The 12,952-nt window shown below is 39.0% G+C and overlaps 1 protein-coding gene across 1 annotated transcript; it reads right to left on the bottom strand.

Moving 5' to 3' along the window:
* Window positions 1-2,090: 2,090 nt before the first annotated feature.
* On the bottom strand, window positions 2,091-12,395 carry LOC146317523 (GRAM domain-containing protein 2A-like). Its single transcript, XM_084731739.1, has 13 exons — window positions 12,199-12,395; window positions 11,255-11,404; window positions 11,104-11,164; window positions 9,806-9,878; window positions 9,404-9,507; window positions 8,917-9,006; window positions 7,452-7,523; window positions 7,289-7,354; window positions 7,068-7,170; window positions 6,786-6,842; window positions 6,587-6,686; window positions 4,908-5,018; window positions 2,091-3,363 (listed from the first exon to the last, which is right to left on the bottom strand). The coding sequence occupies exons 1-13, from the start codon at window positions 12,270-12,272 to the stop codon at window positions 3,348-3,350; spliced, it is 1,077 nt and encodes a 358-aa protein (XP_084587865.1). The 5' UTR covers window positions 12,273-12,395; the 3' UTR covers window positions 2,091-3,347.
* Window positions 12,396-12,952: the final 557 nt, after the last annotated feature.

Below are 12,952 nucleotides of genomic sequence, written 5' to 3'. Positions count from 1 at the left end.
CTAACGTGTTTGACGTAGTCTAGGGCCATGGATTGTTTGTCTCAGAAGTACCATGCGTGTTGTGACTAACAATGTGATTGAGATCGGGTGCCAGGACAGGACATCATGCCTACTTAGCTCTGTTTAACCTCTGTGGCCCTAAAAATGTACAGGAGCTCTCTTATGGGTGGCAGCACGCTTCATGTGTGACACAAGCCATATTTGAGCCTCTCACTGTTGGTGTGGTGCAGGTTCCACCACACACACCTTTGCACATTACACACACACACACATTTAAACACAACACACATGTACACACACACACACACACACAATATACATGTACTGTAGTATACAGTATATTTACACATTTATATATATCAGATCAAGCATGACAAAAGCAGGTCTTAAGTTCAGCACTATTGTACAAAGCATCCAAAGTGTAATAAGGGTATAAAATGTAAGTTTGTGTGTCTTCATTATTATTGACTGTCTTCTACAGGCCAGCATTAAAGGGACAGTTCACTCCAAAATCAAAGATACACGTTTTTCCTCTCACCTGTCGTGCTATTTATCCATCTGTATAGTTCTGGTGTGAGTTGCTGAGTTTTGGAGATGTCTGCCTTCTCTCTAATATAATGGGACTAAATGGCACTTTGCTTATACCTCCATCTCTATGGTTGACATCTGGAAATTTCAGCCACTCACACCAAAACTATCTATGTGTATAAGAGGAAAAATGTCTTTTGATTTGGGGGTGAACTGTCCCTTCCAGGATACTAACATCATGTTTAAATAAGTACTAATGGTCCCTCTGTTTAGACCTGAAAAGGTGCTGTTTTATGGCCACATTTCAGATCTACACGAGGTGTCTGCTGCACAGGAGACCCATCAGTTTCAGTGATAGGAGCTGCGTTTTTTTTTGTTTTGTTTTGTTTTTTGTTAAGGGAACATGTACTGAACTAGCACTGATCTGATTACTCCATTTTGGGAGTACAAGTGGGTCTTAGTAAGCAGTGGAAAAGGTCACTGAACACCACTCGCTCTCTGTCACCACTTTGAAACAGGGAACTCTTTTCCGTTCTCATCCTGTGCTTCGTGTCTCTGATATTTAAAATAATGGAAATCTGTTACCACCTCGAAAACCAGGGATCTGAGCCGTCAGAAGAATCGGAGAGAATTATCGCCTCTCTCTGAGCGCAGAAGTAAAGGCCTCAGTTTCTCCTGGACAGGTCATGTTTTCAGGGAAACCACTGGATTCATTCACGGGGTTCAAGAAACGCGGTGGAAACTTGCCGTTTTTAATCGATGCACCACTATGGTTGACGTATATTGTATCCTCTGGCCCTGAATGTTTATTGATGCGGGTGGGAGGGAGGGTCGAACAGTGAAAACTGTATGCATGTCTATTGTGTTTTGCAGAGCAAGTGACGGGGTGGGACGTTATCTCTATTATGTATTCTATGTGAGGGTAAAAGCTGAACTCATGGCATCGGAACATTGAAGCGCTTTTTAAAAAAAAAAAAAAAACGGGACGTTTATTTGAATTTTTTTATTGCTGATACTAACTGATGTATTGTTATGAGTTTTGTGCTAGAGTTTGAGCGGGGCTGTGGTGGGTGGGTGGGAGGGAGGGAGGGTGGGGACTAGATAATATTAGTGGGCTGTTTATATGGTTACTGTACTTACCTATTCTATTCTTTGTATTATGATTTGTAATTTTATGTTGCTTTTTTGAACTGAGAATATGATGTAATGAAATTAATTCATGGGACTGAATCTTGACCTTTTTATGGACAACAAAATAATAAAAAAAAGATCACTTATGTACAAAAATGTGAAACTGCAGGCATTGTTTTCAAAACGATCATTGTATTTTATACAGTGCATAAATTAATCAGAGGAATGAGATCTGGTAGTGATACAAAAATGCATTATTTATATGTACATTATGACTCAGATTTTACAATTTGGATGACATGACTCAGTGCATCAGTAATGTTTTTAATAATAATAATATGTAACAGTTTACCAGCTTGTGTATGAACACTGGACGTCACAAATTCTCCACTATCTATTAAAGGGACACTTCACACTTAAATCAAAAATCAAGCAATCACCCTTAGTTCACTTTCTTAGCTTAGCTCAATTTCTGGGTGTCTACAGGATCATCATCACAGTCACACACAAAAAAAACACACACACATTTAGGCTATTCTGCATCTCCTTTTGATAACTAATGTAGTATTTTCTTTAATTTCCATTCATTGAGCCTTCCTTGAAAACATCTGATCTAGATCCTTCTATCACAGAAACAAAACAGTTTCTAAATGAAACTGCTCGCAACAAGGTCTGTGGATTATCATGAGTTTTTCAAATGATTTTTCTGGCACTTTGACTACCTCAAGCTAAGTGCCATCTACTTCCAGTGGCCAATATATTCCAAATTTGGTAACTCACACCCAAACAGTCAGTAAGGATAGATAGCACTACTATATATTTTTGATTTTTGGGTGAACTGTCCCTTTAACAGGATTGCATTTTTTTTTTAAATAATATTTGTATTTTAAAGACATTTTAGTCCCTGAGAAGTGCAAGTATAATCCTGCCTTGGTGGCTCAAGTAACAGTTAAATTTAATAGGAGAGGCTGCCCTCTGGTGGACAGTTATTGTCATTAACAGTCTGACTCTTAAAATAACATATTAGATTCCAGCAGGTCTCTTACACAATGTGAACCCTCGTTTCATAACGTACAAATTATATCAGCTCAAGCAGCAACGAAGTGCGTCTTCGTTCACGTTCTGGTTTAGGATGGGTCTGTTCTCACTGCTGCAGGCCGTGTTGATCCAAGACTCCCAACAACCTCTGCTAGCTGAGCTCAGCTGTTCACGGGCCAGGAAATAAACATGGCTTCAGCAGGCTGCCTCCATATGGCCCCAGTGCAGGAGAGATCCTCGCGTCAATTTTTGATCGGTCAGCAGAAAAACGAGTGCTCTCCTAACAAATATTGTCCTGGCGCTTCTCTGCCAACGCAGTCAGTCATCCATGTAGCTCACCACGTGTGGCCTGGTTCAGACATCCCGAAAGCATCTTATTACTGACCTGCATCCTCTGTGGACACGGTGTTAACACGGGGGTTTAACTTCTACTGTGAGGGAGTGTATTTGTGCACAATATTGTGACATTTTCTTTTGGTACAGAATGTTTCACTGAATGATGTACTGCAGGTCAAATGGGCCAGGTCTCAGTGATAAGATGCTTTTGGCAGTCTGTCTAGACAGGGATCAATGTACAGCAGGATCTTAATAGAGTGGTGAATTGCATGAGTTCCTGGAGGGATTTGTTTGTCACAGTCTCCTGCCTCAGGCTACGTTTCTTGGTAGCTGGAGAAAAAGAGGAAGAAGCGGCATGAGGAGGTGTCGGAGAAAGTGGATAATAATACAAAGTACTAGTAATAATCTAATTTTTATTAAAGTAAAAGCGCAGTATTATCAGCTAAATATACTTAGTGTCAAGTAAAAGTTCTCATTATGCAGAATGACACTAATTATAGAAGCATTAACATGTAAACAGGATTTTAGTGTGGCTTTTAATTTACATACTGCAGGGTAGTTTAATCTTTCTTTTATCAATTCATTATGTTATTTTACAGATGTATTTATTAGTTTTCACTTCAAGAACAAGTAGAAGATGATATCTTGCATTTAAGGCACAAGAGTAAGTAAGGTTGAAATGATGTTACATCCACATATTTTGTGCGTTAATCACATGATTTGTATGACCTGAGCTCTTAAATTTTGTAAATTGACTACAAAAGTGCAAGATGTCCCTCTGAACTGTGGTGGAATAGTAGTTAAAGTAGCATGAAATGGGAATACTTCAGTACTTAAGTAAAATCAGCTGTTGAGAGGCAAAAAAAATAGTCACGACTCATCAATTGGTGATTACTTAGTTCCCCTTATTGTCCCCCCCTCAAGTAAAGTGATACATCATACTGATTACTAACAAAGTAGTCAGTACATTATACTTGAGTAGTTACAAAGTAGTCAGTAGTTACTAAGTAGTCAGTACATTATACTGATTAGTTACAAAGTAGTCAGTAGTTACTAAGTAGTCAGTACATTATACTGAGTAGTTACAAAGTAGTCAGTAGTTACTAAGTAGTCAGTACATCATACTGAGTAGTTTCTAAGTAGTCAGTACATTATACTGATTAGTTACAAAGTAGTAAGTACATCATGCTGAGTAGTTACTAAGTAATCAGTACATTATACTGAGTAGTTTCTAAGTAGTCAGTACATTATACTGATTAGTTACAAAGTAGTAAGTACATCATACTGAGTAGTTTCTAAGTAGTCAGTACATTATACTGAATAGTTACAAAGTAGTAAGTACATTATGCTGAGTAGTTACGAAGTAGTCAGTACATTATACTGAATAGTTACAAAGTAGTCAGTACATTATACTAATCAGTTACTAAGTAGTAAGTACATCATGCTGAGTAGTTACAAAGTAGTCAGTACATTATACTGAGTAGTTACTAAGTAGTCAGTAGTCATTTTAGTATCTCCCTGTCTGTTCTCTAGTAACTCAGTGTTATCTGCTATAGTTCTTTAATCACAGTTACTCACAAAAGTCACTGCCATGGATGGAAACATCGTTACATCCTTGATCTTTAAGAGATTTAAGTGGTGTTGTAAAAAACCCGCACGTCATCTCAACCTTTCTTTTTAAACACACGGGTGTGACTGGTGGAATGTGATCACTTATCTTTGTGAACCTGCAGAACGGCTCGTCTAATCTCACCTGCAGTAATGGTTTTAAAAGTCACCAAAACCGGTTTGGGTCACCTTTACTTTTCTTCCCATCAGTCCCCCGCAGACTTCCTCCTGATGTATTTTTCCTTTCTGTTTGTGTGTTTACTCACTCTCTGTGATAGAAAGACAACTCAGTCAGGGTTCCCAGAGATTTCAGCTGCTCCTCCAGTGCAATGATCCTCAGCCCGATGTACCCAGACACCAAGAGGAGCAACCCCATCCTAAAAAACACACAACAACATTAGATTATTTATCAGTGGATTTTACAGGCAAACACTACAACGCAGTTTTCAGTCACCGACTTTCACTCACAAAAGTGTATTGTGCAGAAGGAATCAAAAGCTGAGCGGATAGTCAAAGCTTGTACATATTGTACAGTTCTGACAATAAGATATCAGTAAATTGTATCTGTGTTGAGCCTGAGAGAACATTGTGTGATGGCATTTCTATAACCACGTCTCGAGGATTAGATTATTTTCCTTTTTTGAGATTCCAGCCAATCCAGAAAGTCAACATACCAAAATGTCTCTCCAAGTGTGCAATTCAGAATATTACACGGGCTGTTTTTAGGGACTTTTAGTGCTCTTTAGAAGTCTCAGCTCATGAGATAAAGGTCCTTCGTGCTTGTTTTAAAATCTGTCCTTAACTACCTAGGATGTCATCGACTTACCCTTTTCCATTTACAGGTTTTACACAGTTAAATGGGTAAAATGTACACCTGTATACTAAGCACCAGACGAAACAGTGGTGGAAGAAGTATTGAGATGGTTTAGTCCAGTTAACAACAACATAAAAATACTTAATCATATGTAAAACCTTGCATTCAAAGTTGTACCAAAGTAAAAGCTAAGCTAAAGACACTGAAAGTGTCTAAAGTAACATTAATCATCATGCAGACAAAATGCCTCATGTGCTGATCTAATATAATACATTGCATTATTATTACTGATGCATTCAAGTAGTTGGTGGAGGATGAACTAACTTTAGCTACTTTATATATTGTTGGGTAGTTTTAATCTATGACAACACACTGTTTTCTGTGAGAAAAGCATTTGTGTTGTATGTTAAAGGTCCAGTGTGGATTTAGCATCATGTAGCAGAGAGGTTATAGATTACAAACAACTGAATAATGCTCCCCGCTTTACCTTGACAGCCTTTTTTCAAAGGGAAACCACCGTTATATAAGTCAAATATTGCTCTTTCCAAAAAGCAACAAAACTCCTTTGGCCAAAACAGTCATTTTATCTTGCAGAGCACAGGAGTTGCTGGTCTGCCACTGCCTCAGTCTGTTAGTTTATTTGTATTATTGTGTAACTTTTCAGAGTTTAAAAAAGTTAGTTCACACAATAAGACAAACAACTCCAGCAACTCTGGTGTTCTGCGAGGTAAAATTACTGATTTTGTTGTTGTTGGTAGTTTCCCACTGGAAAAGTAAAGTAAATATAGTGTACACTAAAAATATGTTTTGCTTCCTACACTGGTGCTCCTGCTGCTTCTCCAAACTGGTGGCACACGAACCGCCGTTCACTGTAGGTAATACACTGATTAATGATAAGAACCTCATATAACCTCAGTTCAAAACACCCAAACTATCCCTTTAATCTACAAAGTAGCTCATAACCATAGCTGACAAATACACGTGGTGGAGTAAACAGTACAAAACTGCATTTCCCTCTGAATTGCAGCAGAGTAGAAGTATAAAGCTGCAATTGTACATAAGTACAGCGGTGTAAACATCGTTAAAGGACTGCAGATGGGGCCTCGGCTGTTAAGGAATAATGATACTCACAGCATAATGTAGAAGTAAAAGAGAACGTTCAGATTCCTAATTTCCCTGAGGAGGAATAACGGCGTGACCCTCACAATGATCCTCCAAATCCACGATACAGCTGGTTGAGACAAAAATCAGCTTGTTATGTCACGATGACACATTTCTCTATGACTCATGGGTAAACAGAGCATATGTGTGTCTATGTGTGAGCGCGTACCTCTGTCGTCTTCATCTGTTAAGCTGCTTTGACGGGTGGAGTTGGATCTCGAGGGACCTGGAAAGGCACAAACGTACATTGTTGCGTTCGGTTGTATTGTTTGGATATTTCAGTCGAGCAATGATTAGAAAAGAACATAGAAAAGTGCGATTTAAAAGCAAAAGTTGTTATTGAAAAAGGACGAACATTATCCTGTTGGTACAAGAGCCAAACAACACAATATTAACCAGTGATCGTTACTCCATTACACTGTCCTCTGTGTCTCTCCCTGTTATTTCTCACCTTCACTGGACATCTGAGGAAAACCGTCGTCAAGACAAATGCTGTTCTGCCTGCTCAGCTCACGATCCATGCTGCAGTCCTCCAAACTGGAATAACTAGAGGCCTGTAGACAAGGACAGGGACACTGACAGTTTCTGCCTGTCCTTGCACATCATGCACTCATACTTGCACGACTATAACAAGGTAACTGAGTTTCCTGTTTTGGTTTGGGCAAAACCTACCATGTCATGATCGGCTTCGTTCTCCGCAGAGGAGTGACGAGGGCTGCTGTTGGCGCTCTCCCCCCGCTTCACACAAACAACAGAAACAAAGAGTTCAAACTGAAAATGGCCTTTGTTTGAGAAATGATGCTGTTACGTAGATGCGGGTTGGCGGAGCACCTACCAGCGCATGACAGCAGACAGTCTGGAGGAGATTATAACACATCTCACGCTGCCTCAGAGACGCAAATGAGTACTGCAAGAGAAGAGAGAGGCAGGAGGAGGAAGGGTTACACCTGGAACAAAGCAAACTACGCGTACGCTCAGTGTTTAGGAAGCTAATTTGAGGTCTTTGTTTTACAAGCTGTCAGTTTCACTGCAGGAATCTGAATCAGTTTCACCTCTTTTTCATCTTTATTTTTATTGATTTAACACTAAAAGCAGCACATGTCTAAGTCAGGCTGAATTAATTATTGTTTTTATATTAACACATTCTATTATACCCATGTCTATAATGCATTTTAAACATACTTATGATGCATTAAAATATACTTACAGCACATAAAAATTCATAATGATTCAAAACAATAATCAACAGATTATAAAGAACTGTATAATGACCGATAATACTTTCTAATTGCTGTTCACTTTCCAACAAATCTTTTGCCAAAATATTAATGTTTCATCTTGGTAATAAAGTCTAATCATTTTATGATACATTATAATCACTGTTATAACACATTATAATGTGATTATATTTCTGATGCTCATGTGTATAAGGCATTATGAACACAGTTCTAATATAATGATTACTGTTATTCACAACAGTATTCATAAAGCTTTCTAACAATCATCATGACACATTATAAAGCATGTTTATAATACTTAATACTTACAATAGTTCAGGTATAATAACACACGTTTTTGCAAGAATCATAGTGTGTTATAAATCAGATTGTTGTAATCTACTATAATAATTTTGCTTTAAGTGAAATCATGAAATTCCCAAATGAAATAACCCAAACTCTGCCTCTGGTGTTTCTGACTGACTGGAAAAGGAATAGTTAAATCGACTGGGCTATACATTTAGAAATTATGGTCAATTAAAATGACTGTTGTAAATATACTCCTGCTGTTAAGTGAAAACTGAACATTAAACATTCTTTAAGTCAGTGGTTTTTAAACCTTTTGTACCCAAATCACACCAAGACCAGAGCTGGTCGTCCCTAAATGAGCCACTGTACAAAAACACAGAACACAAATACTAACATTAAACAATATTAAGAGTTCAGTGAAGAGCACCTGATCATCCGTGACTACATGTCTGATTCTGAGCTGTGTGGTTAAGGAGTTCAGCAGCAGAGAGGGACTCCTGTTTACTGGAGGTGTTACGTTTACAATCAGATGTATCCCATGTACCCGAGCCCTTAAACCCAAGAGGTTCATCCATGTCACTGAGCCTGATCATGGAGGCATTCGAGTTTAATAAATTTGCCTCAGAGGACTTTACAGTCTGCACATCATATAACCTAAAGCACTCTGCACATAAGACAGAGAGGCAGAATTATGGAACAGATATATAAAAAAAAGATCAATACTTGTAAGTAAACCTTAAGACAGTAAAATATGTGTAAAGTGTGTAGTCTGACCTTCTCTCCATCAACAGTATGAACAGACAGCATGGATAAAGCAGAGTTATTTTTCTTCACCTCTCTGACGTTGGATGCAGGAATCGCCACCTGCAACATGTTGACAAAATACTTTGATTTTTTATGCCTTCAAGAGGACAATGCAGCCTTATCACACTTGCAGAACATCCTTAATATGATCTGAAACCTGGATAACCAAGGTAAAGAACCAGCTTTTTATTTTATTTTCTAAGTAATCCCCCCCCTGTGAGGTCAGTCCTTGAAATTAGCCTTGATGAAAGTGAATTCCCAGGACAGCCAATGTTGATTATCCATTAAAACATCTAAAATTCACTATTAAATGAGAAACAAGTTAGTTTAATTGTCCTGACAAGTGATTTTGAATATGAAAAAAAAAAAAGCCTGAGTAGTGTTACAACTGTTATAACATTTCCATGTTAAATAATTTCACCAGTGTGAATTAAGCTTCTCTACATGTGTGTGTTACCTTGGTGTCTTTGAGCAGCACGGATGAGTAGAAACACACATGGTTCTCGGAAACAAAGAGTTTTCCATGATACAGCACCTCCTTCTGCAAGGCACAGGTGAATGCTACGACAGAGAATAACACGCACACACACACACACACACACACACACACACACACACACACACACACACACAACACGTTTAATTTGAAGTTGTGATGTAGGTGTTTCTTTAATTACAAAAACCCAGAAGAGTCACCTCGACAGCAGAGACGTGCCCACTGAATCTTTACTGAAGTGTTTCACGCTTGACCACTTGGCAAACGATGCACGAGGCAGCGGACAGAGGACACACTGTGATGCCATTTCCATAATCAATATTAAAGAATAAGTACCAGACTGTGGACCTGAGCTGAACTCACTCTGTGTCAGGTTCTCCCCCTCAGGAATCTCCGGAAACAGTTTGTGGAAAGTTTTGTTGTGCTTCACGAAGCTCTGTAGGGAAAAAATACCGCAGTGTTAAAAACACTGAACTGTGTGTTTGTGTTGAACCATGTAACAGTGATTTTTTTTTTTTTTTTTTTTTAATGTGAAATACTTGACTTGTCGTCTGTAATAACTGATTTTTTTTAGCCACCTGGGGGCAGCAGAAACAAGTCGTAATCACCACAATGACGTGATGATTCTTAAAGGTGGGGTCTGTGATTCTGCAGAAAGATTCAGCTCAGCAGTCAGATACACTCTCCCTCTGTCAGAAGATTTACTGTCCCTCTCTCCCCCTGTCTCTCCTCCCCCCTCTCCTCCCCCTTCATCTGTGCACAAGCACACACGCAATCTGTTGCTGATCAGCTGGAGTGTTTTGCGGCTCAGACCAAGCCACTATTTATTTTCGATTTACAGAGAGGTATGAGGAAACACCAGATTTTTTTTTTTTTTTTTCAGTGCACACACAGAACAGACAGCTGGCCGAGATATTCAGAGAATTTAACAAAAAGAATACTGAATTAAAACTGCATATCCCACTACTGAGTTGATCTGGTGAACATTTGCAAACAGTTGGTTATTTACACATAACAACAGTTAAAAAGCATCATTAGCTTTCATTTCCAGTATTTACTCCCTTTGAGCTCAGTTTTTGGTCTCCACCAGCTCCCGAGGGAAATATCTGGCTCTTAAGCCTTTAGCTAATGCTTTCACTTTTTTTTTTTTCACATCTTAATCTCTCGACATTTTGTCTTCATTCTTGTCATTTCGACCTCATTCTCAACATTTCTCAAAAATAATTAAAAAAAACATTTATCTTCTATTATGTTTTCTTCTAATACATAAAATTTAACTGTACTCTTGACTTTATTCTCCACATTTTGACCTAATTTTCATGATTTTCAAATGAATCCTCCGCATTACGACTTTGTTCTCAACATTTTGCCATTATTCTCAACTTTATTCTCCAGATTTTGTCCTTATTCTCAAAATTAAAAAAAAAAGAATCTCTCTCCTCTGATGTATTTGTTCTTATGTTTTTCTTCTGGGACTAAAACTGAAAATGCAAATATATCCGTGACATTTTGACTTAAATCTTGATATTTTTGACTTAATTCTCAAAATCTTGAACTTAATTCTTGAAAGTTTGATTTCATTTGTTCTCTTCTAATATTATTTGTACAGATAAAATATATCCTGCAGGCAGAGGAAGCAGGATGATGTGAAGAAGACTTACACTGTTGCTGATGAGTCCATCTGATCGCTCATCAAGCTGCTCCTCTGCTATGGGCTGCTTCCTGAGGACACAGACAAATCATGCTGTCAGGTCTTTGTCTACGTACAAGAATCCTCTTCCCAGTTTTTTTCTGAACCCCAGCGTAGTTCACCTGAGGGACAAGTTGCCGTTGAGGCTGTGATTTAGCTCCTGGATCTGCAGCCGGGCATCGTCCAGGCTATGACTCTGTCTTGATTTCTTACCAATGAACCTGCTGCTGCCTCTTCTTGTGCCAAGAGATGCAACTAATCCGTCCTGACAGCTGTCCCAAGAGAGCAGGAGATAAATGTCAGACTGATGATCCAGCTTTTATATGACACACAGGTGGGACGGATATAGAACAACATCAAGTCAGGAAATCCATACAAAAATACAAAAAGATAAATGGATTTCTACCCGCCGGGAACATCAGTGAACGTGTAGGATTGTAGGTGAAAGCAGCTCCTGTGTGCTGATGGTAAACATTTCATTATCTTCACTTCCATTGTTTGCATCAGGTGAAGTCAGATTTCCCACAGAGATTAATGCGGTTCACTCACAGACACAAAGAATTTCTTACGTAAAAGATCAACAAAAATATCTTTGAATGTGCAGCATCAACAACAATATTGACTGGAGAGTACATTTGTAAAAGAAGTGAATACGCTGCTCTTGTTTGTTTGTGAAACCAATCTAATTTCTCTGTCTGATTCCTTTGTGTGAGAACAAAAGTTAATCTAGTTCCAAACTCCTTGAGAAACCTCCTCTAGTATCAGCTTTATCGACTTTCTCCCTGTGCCTGGGCAAACTGTCAGCCCATTAGACCTGCGGTTAGTCTGCAGTCTCTGGGCAAAACAGCAGGCGTCCCCGGAGAATGGTTTCACTTTTGTATACCAGCAGCTAAAAACACAGCTGACACAACAAGAGTATTGTGCACACCTAGTGCTTAGAAGGACTTAAGTTTACACCGATGGTCAGCTGTAAATATGAATATTGTTGGCAAGTCTCCACTGAAGGATGTGAAAGAGACAGAGACATAAAAAAGAATGAAAGAAACAGTAAAATATTTGTACTCACATCGAGCTGTCCAATGAGAATCTCCTGCCTTTCAGACTCATGATGGAAACGAAAAACTTCCAGCTCATACACATGCATGCACACACTCACACACTGTCATACATGCAGTGCAATACTAAACCTCAGGTGTACCGACACATCAAGACACCTCATGTGCAGTTCTTTGGCTGTGTTTCCTGGTGGTAACTATAAATCAGTGAGAGGCAGGTGAGAAACAGAGGTGTCGACGACAAGCCTATTGTTAGGATTGGCTTGTTATTGTTGAATCAGCCAATCAGCTGTGAGAGGAGGGAGTCTTCTCCAAACTGAAGTCAGTGAAGGCAGGCAGGTGGAGGAGGCCACACAGTTCCTGCGCAGCTTCTGCTCCACATGGCAACAGTTGCTATGGGTGGTACTACCTACCCTGACCTTTTGACACACACACACACACACACACACACACACACACACACACACACACACAGTGTAGCAGGTATGCAGAGAGGCGGCGGTCATGTGCTTTGAGACATGACAGGCACACCGTGTCTCCTGCCGGCCAACCTGCTCAGCCTGCACAGATAGACATCAGAGAATTATGAGAAGCCGCCTAGACTGAAAAATGAATATTTAACTTCATACACACTCAACAAAAAAAATTACAGTTTTTTGTTTTTGCTCCCATTTTTCACGAGTTGGAGTAAAAGATCTAAGACTTCCTCTGTGCACACAAAAGGTTTATTTTTCTCAAAATTTGTTCAGATCTGTGTTAGTGAGC

The sequence above is a fragment of the Lutjanus erythropterus genome, chromosome 12, assembly GCF_056507025.1.
Source record: "Lutjanus erythropterus isolate fLutEry1 chromosome 12, fLutEry1.hap2, whole genome shotgun sequence".
NCBI lineage: Eukaryota > Metazoa > Chordata > Actinopteri > Lutjaniformes > Lutjanidae > Lutjanus > Lutjanus erythropterus.
Note: the sequence above shows the minus strand (reverse complement) of the source record. Positions and strands in the feature narration are given on the sequence as shown.